This window comes from Sciurus carolinensis, chromosome 17, assembly GCF_902686445.1.
Source record: "Sciurus carolinensis chromosome 17, mSciCar1.2, whole genome shotgun sequence".
NCBI lineage: Eukaryota > Metazoa > Chordata > Mammalia > Rodentia > Sciuridae > Sciurus > Sciurus carolinensis.
Window position 1 is genome coordinate 45592328 of NC_062229.1, and position 21924 is coordinate 45614251.

Consider the following 21924-nt stretch of genomic DNA (forward strand, 5'->3'; position numbering starts at 1 on the left):
AGAATATGACCACATTTTATCACCTCCACTGCTCTTACTCTGTCCTAGACACCATCTCTTTTCTTAGTTATTAAATAGCCTTCTAACTGGTCATCCAGCATCTGTCCTTGCTTCCTTTAGTCCATTCTTCACACATCACACCTAGTGAAACTTTTAGCATGTCAAATGTTGTTACTTTAAAGGCATACCACATAAACCATAACAAAAGTCAAAGTCTTTAAGCCATGATAAAAGTTCAAGTCTTCATAACAACCTGTAAAGTCTTACTGAATTTGGCTCCATGTTTCCCACTGACTTCAACTCTTAACTCATTATTCAGTACATACTGTGCTCTGGGGTCATGGCTACTTTTCCTGGAACCCAAAAGGTATTCCTGCCCCTCTCCCCTCTTGCCCTTTTCACTTTCTGCAATGTTCTTTATCCAACATGGAGAACAATGTCTGGAACATAATGGGCAATAATAAGGTATTGAATGTAGTCAAAAAATATTGAATGGATTAATATATTATGAATACATTAAATGACTGATTTGTTTTAGATCATGACTGTAACACAGAACATCCTCTTTGATTTGATTGACAGATATGTAAAGGCAAATCACTACACTATGTTTAAATGCTAGAGTAGGAATAAGGACATTATGCTCTATGAAATAAAAAAAAATAAAGCTGTTCCTCATTTGATCTTGTAGATAGGAAAAGTCTTCTCAGGAAATGTCATGCTTGAACAGAGACCCAAAGTTTAAGTAGGAGCTGTCCCAATAGAGAGAGCAGGTGGAAGAGAATATAGTCTTCAGGGAAATTCTAGTCCTACTATAGAGGTGGAGTGAAGAGTGTGAAGGGTAAAGCATTAACAAATGGAGAGTAAATAAAGGCTGGGTTATGGAAGGTCTTATATACTACTGTAGGTGAATCATGGAAAGGGTGAAGAGTACTGATGGAGGAAGTAAGGCAACCACATTTTTTTGAAAGAGATAACAATGGATCTAATAAGGAGAATGGATTGGACTCTGGCAAACCTGCAGTCAGCAACACTGGCAAAAAATTTTATTGTTATCATATAGATGAGATAAAGGTGAACGAAACTAAAGCTCAGGGGAAGGTATTGGAAGACAACTGGGCTACTCTAAGTCAATGCTAAATTACTGCTGCATGCAGCGATAAAAAAGTTTGAAAGGACAAACAAGCTCACACACTGTGGCCTGCAGTACCACCTGGCATCTGTATTGCATGGGATTTAAGAACAGCTGCTGCTAAGCATGGACAAATTCAATTTGTGTAAACGCTTTGCACAAAACACTATCAACCTCAAAGAAATGACTGTAGGCACATAGAAAAGTCTGATGTTTTACACACAATACAGCTGTAGTTGGTGTTCTTTTTCATTCATTCATTCAGTTACTCACACACACTTACTGGGTAGTAGCAAGTGTAACATGCCCCTCTAAGGACTGTGGATGCACCATTGAACAGATGAAAATCTCTGCCCTCAAGAAGATTATATTCTAGTGTGGAGCAATAAAAATATGTACATTTACAATACAGTGTCAGATGTAGATTGCTGTGGAGAAAAATAAGGGAGGAATAAGGGCAGCTTAAAACTGTAAAAAAAGGGTGGTAAATGAATATACTGATGAACTTTTGAGTTAGACTTGGAGAGGAGAAATCAAAGCAGGCAGCTACCTGGATCTTATAGTGGAGAGAAAATTCTTGACTAACCATGATGTGATTTTTTTTTTTTTTTTTTTTTTGCTAAGGGAATTACCAGGGATTGAACTCAGGTGCACTCAACCACTGAACCACACCCCCAGTCCTGTTTTATATTTTATTTAGAGACAGGGTCTCACTGAGTTGCTTAGTGCCTCACTGTTGCTGAGGCTGGCTTTGAACTCTTGATCCTCCTGTCTCAGCCTCCCAAGCTGCTGAGATTACAGGCATGTGCCACCATGCCCGACTTAACCATGGTGTTTTAACACACAACAGGTAACTGGTTTGAGGACCTCCTGTGTTTTAATAGTGAAAGGTGTATTTCTGTCTGATAAGCAGGTTAATGCTATGGCTGGTCCCAGAGGAAGTGACCTGATTCTCCCTCAGACATTCCCAGATTCTGAGAGTTTCTTCGAGACAGGGTCACGTAAATGTCAGAGATGTAAACCAGGTCCTTCTCTGGAGGCTGAGGATCACCTCCTTGAGGTGACATATAGGAGCATCTCTAGGGTACAGTTGGGGTATTCACAACTCGATGTCTAGCAAACATGAACTGTGGTTTCATTCGGATGTTATCATACTTCAAAATATAACAGCATGTTGAAGAGATGTCTTCATAGTCACCTTCACTAAAGTATTATTAACAACATTCATGAAATCAATCTATGTCCAACAACAGAAGAAAGTGAATATATATGCAATGGAATACTATTCAGCCTTTAAAAAGGAGGATATCCTGTCATTTGCAAAAATTAGAGGACATTATGTTCAGTGAAATAAAACAGACACAGACAAATTCGCATGATCTCATTTACATATACAGTGTAAAAAAGTTGATCTCAAAGAAATATAGAGTAAAATGGTATTCACTGGAGCCTGGAGGATGAGAGGATTAGGAAGCTGTCAAAGGGAAAAATATATTTGAAAATGTAATACAAATAAAGTAATTTTAAGTGAAATGGAAAAAGTATACAATTAAAACAACAATCACTTGTTTTCATGTAAATATGAGAAAGTTTATGTCTGAGGCCTTGACATTCCAGATAAACCACAAATAGATGGAAGGAGGGGCACATGCCTTTAAATAAAACAGGATACCTTCATTTTTTCATTGAGCAGAATTCCATCGTATGGATATAACATGCAGTTGCTCCTTGGAAGCCATGTTCTCCCAGTGGCTATATGTTGTTTTTGGGGGTATAATCCTCTATAGACCAGGCAGAGGTTGGCATATTGTTTTACCAGATACTGTATGCCTATAAATTCATGACCATATAGATATATTTGTTTCTAGAACATGCTGTGGTATACTTTTACTGGGGAAAACTTTCACCTGAGCCATAATAAATGGCATATTTATTTGAGTAAGGAAAACTGTTGGAGGACCCTGACAAATTCAACATACAAATATTAAGACAATAGTCCTTTACTAACTTCACCATTCAGAAATTTGTTTAACATCTCTGAGCCTCAAGTTTTTCACTTGTGACTTTGATAGCATCCACCTTTCTATATCTCAACTTGTTACTAATGAAAGATGACATATGAGCAAATATCTTGTAACTATAAAACACCATGCAAATGAAAGGTGTTATTAATGATGACGACAGTCCTTTAATCTTTCAAAACCTCCTATTTTAAACTCAACTCTGAATGCTTGCATCTTCCAACTACAGGAACTCCAGAGGACCAAAAACTTTAACATTAAACTACAGTGCCCCCTAGCCTCTGTAGGAGGTAAGGCAGCTGATTGGCTTCCTGAAAAAGCTTCACCACAGATGGTTCCTTTGCTTGAGGGAAGGGCCATTAATTGTACTTTTGGATCATTTCCATGTGTCCAAAAGGGAAAACACTTATGTATTTTCTTCAGTATTTGCCTGTAACATTATTTTTGTTTTTAATTTTAAAAAAAGAGTGAAAAAGTAAATACCCTTTACTATATTTAAATTTTCTTTTTCCAAATTACTTTAAATGAAGGACATTTCTTTACAAGAACAGCACTGGATTTATCTCAAGATACTCTGTGAATCTGATTTGTATTTGATTATCTATTCACATTCACCAAATTCTTTACTATACAGTGTTAAAGAAGATTATCTGTCATTGCACTCTTCTGACAGAGGGGAAATCGGGGGTGAAAGCTTTATTTATTTATTTATTATTATTATTTTTTTTTTGCAAGATGGCACAGAAAGCTGTCCTTATGAGCCTCAGCCCCCTAGTACCAAAGCACATTAAACCCACCAACAGATAAAAATAATTGTTTAAGGAAACATCATTGAATATTTTTATATCAAAAGGTAGAACTATTTGCTAACATGGCTTATGAAAGTCCAGATTAAAAATATACCAGTTGCTTCTTTACAGAAGCTGCAGTCACTTATCACCAGTTCTTAATTTCAGAGAAATTTCTAAGTTTGAATGGTCCAGGGGGTAAACTGAGTCCAAGAGCGATGAGTCCTTTGGAAGTGGAATGTTCTGTATGGGTTTATTTTCCATGCCGTGCTGAGTATTCATCAGCACAGCTTTCAGGGTTTTCTTTCTAACATCCTTTTAAAAAGATAAAGATTGCAATTCCTTATACCATTGGAGGAGCCAGAGACTTTGCTAAGCTTTGAGATGATACCCTTCGTCTTAAATTATGTGTATGTGCGTGCACGCGCGCGCACACACACACACACACACACACACACACACACACACACTATATTGGTGACTGGTCTTGAATTATAACACAATCTTGGTTGCCTTTGAAGCTAAAAGTCTCTCCCATTTAAGGGTTCAAAGATCAATTAAGCCTCAGTGTGCTTTACACTTTCTACTAAGGGAGGCAGCAAATATGTTGTGTGAAAATGGGAGGTGATTTTTATTACCAGTTATTTTTCTTTATATCTGTCGATCAACCTAACTCAGCAAACACTCAAGAAATTAAAAAAAAAAAAAAAAAAAAAAAAAAAAACCTACCAAAAATACAAAACTCTTCACTAGCAACCGGCTTTCTTGGTTCTGATCACTTCTAAGTCAAAACCTTTACCACCCAAGGAATGATCCCTTGAGTTCCTCTTATTCCTCTCGTGAATAAACATGCACAAATCACTACCACCACCAACCCTCAAGCTCATAGTGAAGAGCATGCAGGCACACACCACCATCCTCCTCGCCGCCTTTTCAACTTGGTAGGGGCAGCTAAATTTTGGCAAGGATGATGGCATTCGTAGGAGGGGCGAGATCAAAGTGTGTCTAATCACACGTTAATGGCAGAACTCGCCTTAACCAGGTTCCCTCTGGTACACCGGGTGAATTTCCTCTGCGTGGCTCCCCTGTGGATCCAGAGACCCTTCTCTCTTTAAGAGAACCTCCGCGCCCCTCACTCCGCCCCCTCCCAAGGCTCTGGGCTCACGAAAGCTTCCGGAGAGCCATGGTTGGTCCAGGCAGGCAATCGGAGCACCTCATGGAGAGGCTGCTAACCAGGGGTGGGGTGAGGTGGGGTGGGGGGGTCTGTTTGTAGTACTCTCAGTCCTGATGTCACAGTCTCGGCAAGGACATCGCAAGGAGGAGTCGGATTACAGTAAGGATGGGCAGTGCAGCAGGCAGCCCGAGCGCACGCTCCAGCCGCCGGGGACCATAGCCCTGGACAGGCAGCCGGTGAGGCGCTCATCCCGCGGAGGAGGCACGCTGGGCGCTCTCTGCTCGCCTCGCCGGGGACGTTTCCGCCGAGTGTAGCATGAAACGGCTCTGCTCTGCGTGTCAGCCTGGGGTGCGAGCTGATGCTGAAGACGCCGCGGTGGGGTTCCAGCTGTCTGATTAATGAGAAACATAATGTATTTTGGTGAGTGTTCGCTCTGATGATGCAATTCGGGGGGTGCCTGTCTCTTCATCAGGCAGACAAGCCCCTAAATTTTTTTCTTTTTAAGCTGCGAGAAGAATATATTACATGAAACCTACCTCCACTTGGCAACTGGGGGACCACGCCGGTGCAGCTTGCAAAGCTTCCTTTGTGCTACAGTTGGGGCTGTGAGCTGTGGATGAGTTTTAGTTGGAAAAGAAAAGAGACAAGGGTGGGGGTGGATAAACTTTGCCTTGATTTGTCGGCATGAAGTTGGCTTTTTTAGCTAGGTGAGGAAGGAGAAATGGTGCAGCGTGGGAAGTCATGGGCTAACTTAATGGAATGTGAAACAAAGTTCCTATACTGTTGATGCTGTGAATGCTTAGTCAATAGGAACGTTTCATTAAGCAGTTGGTTTTTTTTTTTCTAATTTCTGAGGAAAACATTCTCTAGTGAGCAGTGGTTGGGTAGCTAAGAACACTCCTCCATACCATCTCAGTGCTCCCTCTGGCTAGAAGCAGCCTAGCACAAAATGCATATTATTTTAAACCTTTAGAGGTCTCTGAGCTGTTAAATATTTGTGCGGTTTAGTTTTGTGCCGCTGGTGGAAACCTCCCTTAGGTTTTCAGCTGAGCTGCTTGCATTTCCAGAAAGCATGTGGAGGCTTAGATCTGGGCTATCAGTTGAGCACTGTAAGTGGGCTGAGAGCTGTACATTTGCACTGTAACGCTTCAACTTACTGCTAGGGAAGAAGGCAAAAGCCCTTCACTAAATAAGAAGAAGCCAAGGACCGAATATCTTTTCCTCTTCCCTGAAGTTATGCTTTCCTTCTGTAAGTCCCATCCGGCGTCATCATTTAAGGGCATCTATGTGATGTTAAAAGGTTTGTGAGAGCGACTGAAGAGGGGTGAGGGGATGATTCTAAGATGCAAATGCTCCGGGTGATTTCTTGGCTTGCTTTAAATAGTAAATCTAGAGTCTGCTTTCAGGTTAAAGAAATATTTAGATATCCTTGGGTTGGGGCGCAGTTAGTTTGTTGGGCATTTATATCTGTATACTATTTGCTTTGTTTTGTTTTCTTGAGCCTTGGAAACATTAAAATGAGAAAAACAAAGTGTGGTAGGAACCCAAGTTGCAAAAACTAAATACCTTTAGTTGTCTTGACAGCAGTTTTGATTTCCTTATAATTTGTGTCATTTTTAAAAAGGTGTCTTAAAATAACCAACATTCATTTGAAAGAAACAGTTCTCATTTCAAAGCCAAATTTAAGCAGATTCCAGAATTAAACAACACCTCTTTCCTGGGAGTAGTGATGAAAGCAGTAAACTGGTTTATTGGCAATTAATAGAACAGCATCTATCATGCGTTTATTTTTGATAAATGGAAAAGCTTGTAAAGATAATATGTCTTTTGGACAAAATAAGATTTTAGCATCTGTAATGATATCAAAGAGTAATGAAGAAGATGATAATTTTAGTTTAAGTTTCCAGGCTCTTGCAAAAATTCCTTATGTGATTGTAGTGAGGATTTAGGGCTAACCAGAGAAGCAGCAGAGTCTAAAAGTAGTGGTCCGAGGCCATCCACGCTCTATTGGATTATGGTGTGGCTCTTGGAGAAATGTTCACTGGGCTAGCTCATGTTATTCACTGTATGCTAGTCCAGCTGTCTTATAAAGCAGGGTGATTCACAGGGTAATTAGTTTCATTGTGTAATGCAAGTTTTTAATAGTTCAGATTGAAATGTGATGTCCTACTTACTTCAGATGAAAATATACTCTTGGAAAGGCAAAGCTAAAGTTGCCCTCTGTGTCATGAATATGGTTCCGTCTCGCCATAATTCCAGCATGAGAAAATGTTTTCCTGTTCCTGGAGGAAATCATGTATATTCAGGAATACTGTTTCTTTCATGTTATGCTGTGCAGTCACTCATTCAAGCTCTTAGACATCCCCAACTCAGGATCCCAACTGTCTCTAATGAAACGTGTGGTACATGAGCTAGGGCAAAAGGAATTGAGCAGAACAACTCAAGCATGTTAAATGGCATTCTGATGTTTCTAAGTTCCCAGGACTTGTGTGTGTGTGTGTGTGTGTGTGTGTGTGTGCGCGTGCGCGCACGCACACACATGCATACATATATACATGTGTATATAAGTACATCTATGTGCATATATGTGTATATATAAAATTTCATCTGTTTCAGGTCATTTTATTTTTTTTTTTTACAACGATGCTTTCACTTTGCAAATTGGTTGACCATTAGTTTCTTCATTTTTCAAGTACAAGTGGTTTATCAAGTCAGGGTTAATATGCACAAAGACAAAGTAGTACTGCATACTTGGGCTTTTCTGGTGATTTGTGGGAATGGGTAGAGGTGTCAGAAGTCTTTTATTCGTGTCCCTGGCAGGGAGTGATGCAAAGCGAAGAATCGCTTTGGCACTAGGTGAATTGATATCACAAAAGGATATTTATTTCTCTTATAAATAATCTGATTTGTCAGGTCATGCCCCCTTCAAATATAACTGAGGACTCTTTGCCCAAAGGGGCTGGCTCAGCCTATCTGCTTCTCTTTTACCCTTTTCCTCCTTAGGGACTGAACACTTAGACCCTGTCCTATCTCAATGGAGTCAGTCGTGTGTGTGCAAGTTGGTGGAATGCATACTATTTCCAGTTCTTCAGAAGAGCTCATGTTTTGAGTGTGCTGTTTCACACTTACAAGACTAATGGACCCTCTTAACGACTTAAGCCTCACTTTTATCTCCTATTGAGATTTTAGTGCAGTGTTTTCAATAATTGTTCATTTGCACTTACTGCGCAGTGATTTAAGAGTTTGCTGTTCAGTCACCGTGGATACTTTTGTTACTTATTCTATCGATCTTGCATTCATTACTTAAGAGTTAAATGTAAGGTTCACAGGAGAGAAAAGGAGCCAGGAAAATCCTAATCAGCAATCCAAGTGATATTTACTGGAAAAGCAAGGAAGAAATAACAAATACAGAGGAAGTTACCCTCCCCACCGCCATAAATATTTTACGTAGTTAAAAATTACATGTGTGAAGGATGAATAGCCATTAATATTTTATCCAGAAATAAAAGCAAGGCAGCTGGGAGATGTCTCCCCAGATTAAGGAAGAGGAACTATGGGAGGTTGTCAGTATAACAGAGCATCAGGTTGAAGTTGGGTGAAGAGGAATATGCTGGTTTGAAGGGCAGGGTCTTTGCTTGAGTGTGTCTTGTAGACTCTCAGTGTCTGGCAGAAGGTTGTAACGGTGCACTTTCTTAGCTCTCAGCACTGTGTGTCTCAATCTTGCCCCCTTCCCCTCTGGCCTGACTCCTTTCTCTACTGCTGGAGTGTTCATGCCAACCACATAAGTTGTCCATGTTTAACCAGAAAGGTACCATGTCTCGCTCTTTACCATCAGGGCAGAAAATGGGAGGGCCAGCTCCTAGGAAATTCGATGTAGCAAAAAATCGGTGCATTTTCAGGCAAGAATCAGCCAGATGGAGCCTCTGGGGAGCTTGCAGCCCAGGGGTGGCTGGGACTTGCTCCAGGAGAATACTCCTAAATAATGAAATGATGTACCTCATACAAATGAGCGGAACTGAGAGACAAATATTAGTGCTCACTGTAAATGTTACTATTAATAGCATATTAATTAAACCTAGAGAAAAGGGCAAGCAAAATTTAGAAAGTGTGAATAAGCCATTCAAGTTCAACTTGGTGTTAATTGTGGATCAGCTGCCTCCTTTAAAATGCCTAAGAAAAATGGGAAAAATACTTGGTGGCATGCCTATCAGAATTAAAAAAAAATACTTCACCGAGAAAGCTTATATGAATACAATAGCTAGGAAAATTCTAAATCAGAATCTTATTCCCTGGTAATGGACATGTTTGTACAGTGTCAGGAAGGACTTTTCCCTTTCTCCTGGGATGCTTAGGACATCCTCAAGTCTGCATTTATAATTTTGGTTGTGGCTGGACCATCAAGTTTCTCCTCCAAAACAGTATGTTAGAAACACAGTTTAATGGCAAGTTTTTGAGGAAGGAAATGATCAGAAAACAGCAGGCAAACAGAGAAAAACATTCCTCTTTTTTAGTGTCTTCAGTGGAAACATTTAACTCCTCCTAATTAGTTTGTAGTGAGCGATCTGTTGTGGGGAATTAGGTCCCCCAGAGTTTTTCTATGCATCTAGGAGCTGTTTCTGTCTTCCCTGAGCCCTGACAGGGGGAAAGAATAATTGAGGAAGGAACTGGGGTGTCCAAATACCCCTTTTAAACTTGAAAGTTATTACCATTATGTTTCATCACAAATCAGTCTCAGTGACATGCAGTAAATTGTGATTTAAATACTGTCAGAAAGGTCATACAAAGGAACCTGAAATCTAAGAACTTCAAAACCTTAAAGATTTCTTCTTTAAGACATTTCTCTCTTAAATTCACATCAAGTTCTCATTTGAAGAAGTCAAATTCCAAATTTGATCACTATGCCAGTAACTCAGGTTCCTTAATACAGACTTAAATTTTAAAAATATATATTTTTTTAGTTGTAGATGGACACAATACCTTCATTTTGTTTATTTAGTTTTTTTATGTGGTGTTGGGGATCAAACTCAGTGCCTGGCGTGCCCCAGGCAAGTACCCCACCACTGAGCCACAACTCCAACCCCAACAACCTTAAATTCTGAGCTAATTTTTCTTCTTCTTCTTCTCTCTTTTATTTATATTTTTTAATAAGGACCTCTTGGGTTGCTCTAATTATATGATTATATGGAAATGAGATGAGTTTATTTAAGAGATAAGTTCCAAAATTCAGGAGATAATGAGGACTTACAAAGTTACCATTTTATGGGTGGCATAATTATTCCCCCAAAAAACAAATGAAAATTTAAATTAATGATTTCCGACTTCCATTCCACAAGACCTGGTCACAGCTGCTTTTGACTGAAGGCTCCCTTGGATGACTAGCTGTGTGCATGCATGTGCAGGCATGTATGTGCGTGCACGCGCATATGCGCACTGGAACATGGATACTTAAATATTATTCCTCAGGCATAGTTTTTATATGTTCCTGAATATGTTCACCCCACTTGAACTATAACACCTAAGAACTGATTTGATAAGATAGATATTGAAGTATTTTTGAGCACAGTGGACTTTCAAGTTTCTCAACTATTAAACACATTGTAGGTCTTAAAAATAAATAATAAGGATAATTCTCAAGGCTTTTCCTGACTAAGAAAAGAGTGATGCTTGTACAAGCAGAAACCCATTTCTACTTTGACCTTGAGAAAGGGATTGTTTCTATTTGTATTACACTCTGAAAAACATGTCAAAAACCAACAAAGGTCATAGTTGCTGCCCTCTTTCTGTCTGTCTCTCTTTAAAGAAGCCATTACATATCATTTCCCACAAAGATTAGTTTTGCAACAGAATTTCACACATGATTGGTGGCATTAAGAGAAAATACAGCGTAAGAGGTGGTTAGAAATATCAAAGCTTAAAGTGGTTGAGATCATGCTTGAACCAAATTGCTAGGGTAGAAAATAGGAAGACGCTTTGCTCTGTCACAGCGTTAAAATCGTTATGAAGCTGCTGGAGGTCGGCCCTCATTGAATGTGAACTCCAGGTTTGCACAGCTTTAAGCTGGGAGGTATCTCCGTGAAATATCAAATCCCCTCACTTCCAAAACCTCAGATGCACTTGAAATTCTGTAGGAGTGAGGGTGGGGGGTGTTTATGTGCAGTGAGCCCTTTCTTCTTATCAAGACTTTCAGTTTTCTACCCCCCCCCCCCACTTGCAGTGTCACATTTCTATAAGTTGAGAGAAAAGAGAAAAGTGACCTGGCCAAGGTCAGAAAGGAAATCAGCAGCAGTATCAGAATTGATGCTCAGAAGGAATGTTGCTGCCCCAAGGCCTTGTACCTGTGGAGAATAGGGTCAATGGGGTTGGTGGGCTGAGTGTTTAATGGATGAATGCCATTTAATCTATATCCTTAGCACCCTGTTCTGTACCAAGCATTTAGCCATCTGTGCTGGGTGTGCTAGATTAAAAGTGAACTGGAAATCAGAGAGGAAGGAATTCTGCTTCCTCTTCTCATCCCTTGAGGCTGAGTTCTCTATGAAAGCCAGAACTTTTGCCTTGACAGGAGAAATAATCCGTTTGCTCCTAAAACGTCAGTTGCTTTTTTTGTTTTTTGTTTTGTTTTGTTTTAACCCATAGAAATAAAGACTGGTCTTTACAATTCAGATCATAATTCCAATGTAATGAATTCCACAATTTTTTTTTTCTGTTTCTGGTCACTTATTTAATCATAGAACCAAAGAAAAGAGTGAACTTTATAAACTAATAAGACCATTGTAAAATTTGTCTGAAAAACACCTTAAAATCCTCATGTAGGATAGGAAAATTATAATTATAACAACTTGCCTGATCAGTTTCAGTTCTCAGCTTCACTTTGCTTGATGGTTGGATTGGCTTTCTCTCACTAGCAGGCTGGGGTGGTCAGCAAGAGACCCTATATAAAGGCAGCTGAAGATGTCTGGGAAGGTCACCAGTTTTCAAGGTTACCATTTGTGGTGGCAGAAGAAAATGGAGTTCATTTTGACAACTATTTTCGAGGCTTTTGCAAAATTGTTCTTTACACTTACTGTTTTTATATTCATGCATTTTGCTGATGAGGGAAAGTACTTGTGGCAGATTGCTCTGAGGATAAAAATGCAATAATGAATGTAAATGTACTTTAATAAACACCATCTCTCACACTTGTAGAGCAATTTGTATTTTTCACAAAGGATCAACATTATGGTTTTTATTATCTTCAAAATGACCCATTGCAGGAGGTAGACAAAATACAATTATTCCTATTTTTAGGTGAGGAATTTGAACCTCAGAAGATTGAAGCAACTTTCTCAAGGTCTCACAGTAAATGCTAAGGTGTAGGCTCTTAATTCAGTCCTTGGAGGTTTACCTTAGTGCTCTTTCCAGCAGAGCATGGGGATTTGGGAGATATTTTTATGAATGGAAGTAAATGAGATAGTAATGCTAGAAAAATAGCTAATAGTTAAGGAAATGAATACAAATAGTTAAGATCTAAGATGTGTTTGTATTTTGACTTTGTAGAATCATAATTACAGGGGTCTGAACATAACTCAATTTTATTTATTTTGCTTTGCTTTTTGCATCAAATAATTAATAATCAGAGAGAATGAATATTGCTTAAAGGACATGAATTAGCATCAGGGACTGAATGTTTGTGCCCTATTTGGATTCCCATGTTGATCAAATTTGTTTGCTGAAGACCTAATCCCTATTATGATGGTGTCGGGAGGTAGGGTCTTTGGGCAGTAATTAGGTTTCCATGAAGTCATGGAGATTATGGGGGTAAAGCCCCTGTGACAGGTCAGTGTCCTTTTGCATTAGAAGAGGAAGACTCACCAGGGCTGCTCCTCTTCCACTGTGTGATGCTGTAGCCAAAGGCCCTCTGCAGACCACAGAAAGAGGGAACCAAGCCAGGCTGGTACCTTGATCTTAGACTGCGCAGACTCCAGGACTGTGAGAGAGAAGCGTCTGTTGTTTGGGCCACGTGATTGATGGTGTTTTTTTCATGGCAGCCTGAGCTGACGATGACAGTTGGCCTTCATCAGGATCTAGGTTTTTCTCTACTATCTTGGCTTTTCCAGAGTAGTATTCTATATTAAAGCTTAGGTGAATTTTGTGTTTGATATTTCTGCTCTCTGCCTATTTAACACAATGCTTGAACAAAACACAAGCTATGATACCACAAGCTCTTTGCTATTTACAACAAATTCATCTCTCCTGTTGTTCAAGATGGGGTCTCAACCTAGTCTTTATTCCATGAATGAAGAAAAGAGGAAGAAGCAGCCTACTCTTCAAACTTAGTTATTCCACTTACTTTGCTTAGTGTCCTTGGACAAGTCACCTTGCAACTTTGATTCTTTGTGTCAAAGAATGATACTAATATTTTCCACAGTTCTACTTTGAGAATTTAAATATACAGTGGATGTAAAAGTGTCTAGCCTTAGGAAGTACATGACAAATTGGATTTTTGGTTATTTTTTTTTTCTTTCATTTAACCTATTCACGAAAATTGAGAAAAGTCATTATATCTGTTGGAGTCAAAACAGGAAACCAGAACCGTGCTAAGTAATGCACATATAAGGACTTCAGTGTGGATGCCTTATTTGTGTAGGTGATCAAAAATTGAGAAGGTGCATAGAGAAAGTTGAGATGAATCAGGGAGTGTAGTAATAGCAAGAAATTGCTAAGTATGAATGGAGAGAAAAGAGAAAGTCCTGAAGGAAGGCCCAGGGCCTTCTGGTAGGAATTGCAATCATGCCTGTCCTAAGAAATTGATGCATGGAGAAGACCTAGACTTCCTTTCAGAAAGAGAAATATCCTGGCTTCTCCCTTTGTCTCACCCTCCAGTCTATTGCCATTTTCAATGGTGCAACAGAGACAGAGGCCAAATGACAAGGCAGGCTTGAAGATCCATCCTGCAGGTATTAGATACCCTAGGGCAAGAATGGACCTCAGGGCAAAAAGGCTAGAGACCTATAGGGAGGTCTTACAGCAGATACAAGTAGATGAGGGAGTGTTCTTGCAAAGGCAGCTCAAGTGTCAGTGAGAGTTTGTGAAAGATAGAAGGAAGAGGGAAAGAAGTGTGGTTGAAGAACTTTGGGGCAACTCCTCCCAGTTTGGGTACCTACCTTGTCACTTTCTGGTAGTGTGACCTTGGACAAAGTAGTAAATTTCCCTCTGCATCATTTCTTTTGCTTTTATGAATGGGTTAAAGAGTCCCTCTGATAGTGAGGTTTGACTGTAAGCTTCATAGTATGCAGAGCATTGTTTCCCTGGGCCCTGGGAGGTGCATGAGAAAAACCAAGTGAATGAGCAAGAGAAGAGGGAAACCAGAACCTAACAACATCTTGGAAATACCTGCAGTCGAGCATTCCAGCCAAGAGTTTTGAGTGCACTGAGGAAGGGTGCGTTTGGTTACTCCCTCAAATAGTCCCTTATATTGTGACTTTAAATGTACCCTAGAGACCACATAATCTGTTCTTTGTCATTATTCTACAACAAAAGGAAAATGCAGAAGTATAGGCTGGGGTGAGCCAGTGAGTGGGGAGGGGATCCTTAGATTCCATGCCACATATTCTTTCCTCTCCAGCATTCTGATGGCGATAGAAGCATTGAAAGCTGAGAGAGTTTATTAATAGTTGCTTGGGAAGGGAAGAGGGATTTGGTATTGATTTTTATCTATCCCTCCATGTGTTGCTGGATGCTTAAAGACAGATTTCTTTGGCTGACTGGACCTACTAGCAAAAAAAAAAAAAAAAGGCAAAACAGTCTCTCCTTTTTGTATGGAACTATTAGCATCTCTCTCACGGCCTGCTTGTAAAGCCCGGTGACAGTTCATAACTTACAGTGCCCTTGTTTTGAGGTAAGGTGTTAACTGCTAGGAAGTCTTTTCCTTGCAGTGCACAATATGGAAGGCGCTGATTACCAGCAGGTGTTTTAATTAGCTGCCCTGAGGAATGGCAAGCTATAACTTAACGTTCTATGGGGATTCTTAGGATTTGTGTCATAAGGAAGATTTATCATTTTAAAAAAAAAATACATTGGAAGGCAGATTACTTGAAATATTTTCCCCTTAAAGAAAAATAGTCCTAGGATTCTAAGTAAATAGTAACCTTTTGGTGGTGAATTGCTTCTTGGTTTTTTTTTTTTTTTTTTTTTTTTTTTGAGTACTGTTGCCTGGTTTTTCCTTATTTTAAAATTTCTTATTAAGTATGCATATTTTAGTGAGAAGCTCAAGTCATGGGCCTTATGGACCTCTTTTTTTTCCTTAGAAAAATTTTGACTCCCTTTTGTGAACTGCCTTGATGCTGGCAGGTGATAGGGCCTTGCTCACAGGGATGAGGAATTTAACAGAGGCTGGTTGTTTCTTTGTGCCAGGGGCTGCCATGAGCTATTTCGATGACACTTCCCTCATCAAACTTAAGATGAAGATCAGTGGATCTAAACCCCAGAAGTACAGAAGAATCACCTGGGGAACTTTGAAATGATAACTCATGTCAAAGCCTCACTGCCGTCCAATAAAATCCAACTCTCTGGAGTTGGCACCTGCACTTTCTTTTTAAAACCCACAATTGATTCTGCAGGACAGCCAGAAGGAGAACCACTGAGATGGACAGTTTTAACCATTTGACGGAGAACCTCTTGAGGCCCTAGGTGTTCCCGGTTTCCCCTTGGATCATTGGACAGCAGTTGGCAGGGTTAGAATTTCAATCCAAGTCAATTTAAGTTCAAAGCCAGGCTTCTTGCCCAGAATGCCTTGCGTCTTCTCAGGGAGATCAATCGGTAGCCTGAAGTGTGGGACTGCTTACCAACCGCCTTGCGCTGCCCACCCTGGTTTTCAGAGTGAAAGTCCCTAAAAGATGGGAGCCCCTGCTTTCTACTCAGGACCCTTTATAGAGCTGAAACCCCAGAGAGACTTTTATTATACAAGTTGACTCGGGAGCTATGGTTCTGGAAAGGATTTTAGAACTGTGCTTCTCAAAATTTAATGTTCCTGCAAATCACTTGAGGATCATATTAAAATGCAGATCCTGATTTAGCGGGTCTGAAGTGTGGCTCAGGATTTGGCCTTCTTAACAAGCTTGAGGTGATGTCAATGCTGCTGGTACACCTACCAATCCCACTTTTAGTACGAAGGCTTTAGAGATCATGTCACTGAGCTCCTGCTTTCTGCAAATCCAGGAAATCAGGTCTCATCCTCCAACCTTCAGCCCTATTTCTATGGTACAAGATACTGAGTGGTCCATGTTGCATTCTCATTAGGGAAAATCCCATTTTCCCTGAAATCAACTGGGTGCCCAGATTGGGGGACTTTCAGTGCTAAAATTGAGAAAGTCTCATGCAGACTGGGATGGAGTGGTCACACTAGTTCCAGTAGACTGATCAGTGGAGAGAAGTTGAGCATCGAACTTGATCTGTTTGAGCCTCAGTTCCCCCATCTATTAAGGAGGAATAACAAATGCTACTCCAAAGACTAATTGTAAGAATTGAATTTGGCAGCATATAGAAAGCGCTAGAAACACCGTCATGATGTTCACCCTCACTGAATGTTGGCAGTGACTTACAGTCACTTATTCATAAACCTGACTCAGCACAGATCTCTATTACTGCAACGAAGAATCATCCCAAAGATCAAGTGCTGGTAGCCATGGATCATCTTTCCTGCATCATTTCTGTGCAAAGAAGGCAGTTTACAAATGACCCACTGCCTGAGATACACCAGGCAAGCCAGAGTGAGGTCATTATTGGTTCAATGAACAGTTTGCCCACCCCAAACATCAATACTAATGTTTTTGTTTGCTGTTTAGGGAAAGAAAGGCCTGACTAAAGCTTTGCTACCTTGGGACATTCTGAACTGGCCCCTCATGTTCCTGTCGACCTTGTTTATCCATTAGTGTTTCTCTGAGCTCTGTAACAACTGATGAGGGCGGCTGCAGCTAATGACTGTGCCTTGCATCTCCTGACCCGACATTGTGCTAACAATCGATATCCTTTAAAACAATACACACCCAGCAAGGCAGCCCGTCCACCACACATGCTGCTAGAAATGCCCATGGAGAGAAAAACAGACTTTTAACTCATGCACTTCCTAGCACAGAGCCTGGCACAAGGACACTAGATTCATTAGTGGCTCTTGAGTGCCATGCCAAGCCATGGCTCTCTGACACAGGTAACTTTCTAATAGAGACTTAAGCCTCTGCTTTCTCTTGCTCTTGGCTGGTGTTGAGAGAGTGAGAACAACTTTCCCAGGCCTTACCTAGGAAAGCCAATGCACTCACCTCCTGTCAAATGCCATCTGCTTGTCAGAGCATTTAGTCTGCTGGATATGTGACTGTTGTGTGAGATGTGAAGTGCACTTTTGTTTTTCTATTATGTCCAGTAAGTGGGGCAGCTACGAGCAGCAAATTATTCCACAGTAGGGGTTACCTGGGCTGAGCTGCTGCCGAGTAGTATTTCAGACAAGAAAACAAATGAACAACAAAGCAGAAGCTGCTCTCGCTTTCCTAGAGCATAAAAAGCGATTGCAGACAGGGCCCCGGTATAATCATGCTTCTGCTCGTGTCCATTTTAGAGGCAACATTGGGAGACTTTAGCCTCTGTTCTCATTCTCTATTTACTCTAGTCATAGCTATGCCATTCTGAAAAAGGGTATTAAATAGAAGGGGTCAAATCAAAGTCACCATGGCATAGACAGAAAAATAGAGGCTAAGTGATTGTTGGTAAAGCCAACACTAAATTTTAAAACCCAAGTCCTGGTCCGGTGGTATAGATCGGGTTGACTGCCTGAATCTCACCTTCCAAATCAGTGAATTCAGATAATAATCCACCCTACCTTACAAAGCAGAGCTGTAACTACTAATAATAGTAAAATTTAGAAAGTGCTGCATCCTTGCCAGTCACCTTTTAACCCTCACAATGGACATGTAAGCGAAGAACTACAGTAGGCCTGTTTTACAGATGAGAAAACTTAGGTGCAGAGGGGTTAAGTAATGAGACTCGGAGGCCAGGCTGGACCAGACCCAGGATGTCTGCCTCCCTAGCACAGGCTTCCTCCTACCCCCACTGGTTGGGTGACCTTGAGCAAATCTCAGCTTCTGAAAACCAAAGCCCCCAAGCAAGCATAGTCTCACTATTCAAATAGAGCGGAACTCTTGGAAGAAGGCAACACGTGAGCAGACAGACAAACATACAAACAAAGCTCCTCTCTATATATGAGCCAGGCAGTCGCCTGGTGGTGGTGGAGCCCAAGGCTGAGATCAGAAAAGGATCACAGTTCCCTTCTAGAAGTTCTGCACAAGGGCAGGAAATAGAAAATCTTGTTCCTAGAACATGCAGCATAAACCCCAGCAATTCTTCCAAATTGTGACTGGTAATGCCAATCACAATGATAGCTGCCTTCTTTAAAATGCTTGCTGAGTACCAGGAGATACGTTATAACCTTTCCTTGTGTGAGCTTGTTCCTGATATAGGGACCATGTTCTTCCAAATGCAACAGATTTCATTTTGTGTGTTCTTCCTGTGCACATCAGGCAATGCGCCATGTGTGGAGTGATATTCTCTTAACAGATAATAATTTTAATTTCTTTTAAACTCTTGGCACACAATAAAATTTAGAGACCTGGAACTCTTCTACATCCTCTGAAGAATATTTTTGAACAGGCAATGCACAGTTGGACTTGTTGGTGCACATCTATAATACCAGCCATTCTGGAGGCTGAGGCAGGACAATGGCAAGTTTGAGGCTAGCCTCAGCAACATAGTGAGGCCCTATCTCGAAATAAAAAATAAAAAGGGCTAGGGATGTGGCTCCTGAGTTCAATTCCTGGTATAAAAAAAAAAGAGAGAGAGAGTTAATACACCAACAGTTTTAAAGTTGAATATTATAGAAGTATAAATTTCCCTTCTCACCAGTGTATTTTGTTGCATTTTCAAGACTAAATTCTATGGAAGGGAATATGTATATATCTCCTTCTTGTTTTTACATGAAATGGAAGCATACTACATACCTTGTTTTATATATTGCATTATTTATCATATATTGATGCTCATCATTCTTTTTATTTTATGGCTACACAGTATTCTAACTCAGGGACATATTAGGACTTACTTTATCATCCCTTTTAAAATAAATTATTTCTTTCCATTTTTACTAGTAAAAATCCTTTGTGCACATGGAGTCTTGGGGCAAATTCTTAGAAATGAAATTGCTGATTGATATCCAGTTCTTCTGGATCCTGTCAAAGGATCTCATGAAAAGTTTTGATTGATAAATTTCTACATTTTTTTTTAATCATTAAGTGCAGAATAATGACTTTAAAACAGGCAAACCATTTATGTGAAAACTACCTTGCAGACATCTCAGGGTGATACCAGTGTTGAGAATAAGGGCCAAGTCCTGTTGTTCCCCTGGTGTTGAAGATTGAACACTGGAGAAATGCCCAGGCAAGAGAAAAAAGTCTTATTTAAAGGATACAACAGAGGGGGTGGGTGGGTTCAGAGGCTCTTCTGCAGAGAGAGGGTTCAAGGTGGTGCCCAAGGAAGTGGGGATATCCTGTGCCTTTTATAGATTTCAAATTTCCTTTGTTCTCATGCCTCTTCCTTCCTTTATCTTGCCTATGTGGTCAAAGGTGGGCCAAAAGGTGGGAAAGGAACCTTCCAGTGCTACAAGCAGGAAGGGAGCCCCCCAGGGGGAATTCATTAATAACTCCCAGTGCAGGGAGGAACAATTCACTGGACGCAGGTAACCTTGGCAGCAGGTGAGAAGGGGAAGTGTCCTGAGGGTATTAGCATTTTGTTGCCTTCCCTTTGGAAGGAGACCCCATCTTCCCAATCTGACCCAACCTTCATGACCTGTGTGGACTGTCCCCGCCCCCCTCCACCCAGGCCTATCTATTTATTTACTTTATTTCTATTATTCTAATTATATGTGGATATTAGGTTTTACATTAAAAAAAAAAAAAAAAAAGAGCCAGAGCGCCATTAAATTGAGAGCTGCCCTGTGCTTTAAGCCTGAGGATAAATGCAATGGGGAAAATGTTATGTTGTAAGTGAGATTTTACCTTTCGGCTTCAAAACCAGAAGGCTCATCTTTGAAAGATCTCTTAAGTCAATTAAGTCTAAAGCCAAATATAGTCCCAGATACAGCTGGAAGTTTCACACGTTTGTAGTTGCGGGCATTAAAAAGTGCAAGCACATTTACATCATCCCCATATTTCAGTGATTGCTTTGTCTCCTTCTAACACCATGTTCTTTCAGTTTTTTCAGCATCTGTTTAGCACACCTTAGGCTCAGAAATAATCTGGAATGTCTATAGCGTTCCTGTGGGATAGAAAGGAAAAGGCCACATTTATTGAAGAAAGGAAATCTCCAAGCAGAGATTAGGGTCATCTTCCATTGTGCTATTTAGCTATTTATAAGCATAAGTTAATTTACTCCTTAAAGCAGTGCTATTGTTTTAATGAACTGGATGTCATTATCTCTTTAAGAGGAAAAGGAAATTTATAAGGCTAAGTTTCCTGCCCTAGGTCAAATAGATTGAAAATGGCGGGTACTTATTCACACTGGAACTTTTTGAGTAGATATCTTAGGTACTAAAATGTTGCTGCTACCCTTTGATATTTTCTGTTGGGTGCATGACTCTTGAGCTGCCACCCTCTGGGTAATCTCTAGGTAGTAGAAGACATTTACAAAAAGTGGGAGGACTCAATAATTTCCTGGCCCTTGCTGCCAAAGAATCTTGAGGACAATTTTTTTTTTTTTTTTTTTTTTTTTTTGAGGACAATTTTAGTGATCCCAGCTTAGGTATGAACAGTTCTGAAAGCCCTACCTCTAGTCCAGACGAGGGACAGAGACAACCACTCAGCTTTTCTCTTGTGTCTGAGAAATATCCAGTGTTACTTTTATCTCTTTGAACAACACCTTGCATTTCCTAGTGACAATTAAGTGAAGGAAGATAGTAAATCATTGTACCTAATGATATGCTAATTAGCAGTGCTAGGTAGAAGTCATAGTCTAGTGCCCTCATTTATTTCCTCTCTGTGCATTCAGCCATAAAATTCTCCCCCATCCTAGTGATCACACAAGCCTTGCGTAATATATGGTAGAAAAAAGTCAGATGTGGACGGGAACTTGGAATCTCTTCTGACATCTGTAACTTTAATCCAAAAATTTAAGGATGTTACTTTATATTGCCCACCTTATATTTAAGATGAGAAAAAGAAAGTTTAATAGATTTAATTATCTAACACAAAACAGCCAGTAGTGAGTGTCTATTGACTTCTTCCCAGTGCCATTTGTTCTCCGAGGGGTGTGAGGGACTGTCACGATCTCATTCTTTCTTCACAGTAAATCTAAGAGATTTTGCAGAAGAGAAAACTAACATGAATTGCTTTCCCAATGTTATACAGAGAATGGAGGAGCGAAGAGCTCACTCTGTATTTCTTGGATGCAAAGCTTCTGTTTGCACTGGGTTTGAATGAGAGTGGATCCCTGCATTTGGTGGGGTCTAAATGAATCCAGAGATCTCTCCCTGCCCCCTGATTCCCTGATCCTCTGGTCGCTGTGGAGATGGGAGGGTGGAACTTGTTGGAGCAATAAATCACTGCAGCCCACAGGAGTCCCAGAGGCACAATCAAGTCTCCCTCGTCTCATACGTCACTGTCAGCTGGGCACATCATTTATCTCCAACGTGAACTGCTATAATCGTCCCTAATGAGTCTCCTGACTTGTCTCCCTACGCTTCCAACTGTACCAGCGTTCTGCTGTCCCAAGACATAGCTTAGTCATGATAACCCCCTC

General features: G+C 40.4%; 1 protein-coding gene across 2 annotated transcripts in view; it reads left to right on the plus strand.

Moving 5' to 3' along the window:
* The window catches only part of Znf385d (zinc finger protein 385D), an 880046-nt gene that overhangs the window by 586139 nt on the left and 271983 nt on the right, over nt 1-21924 (plus strand). Inside the window, exon 1 of one of the 2 annotated variants that reach the window (XM_047530557.1) lies at nt 5229-5535. The exons of the other annotated variant lie outside the window; for it this stretch is intronic. Within the exon in view, the coding sequence (XP_047386513.1) occupies nt 5514-5535 (22 nt within the window). The 5' untranslated portion in view covers nt 5229-5513. Of the gene's footprint in view, nt 1-5228; nt 5536-21924 lie in introns of those variants that run through there. 2 annotated transcript variants of the gene reach the window in all.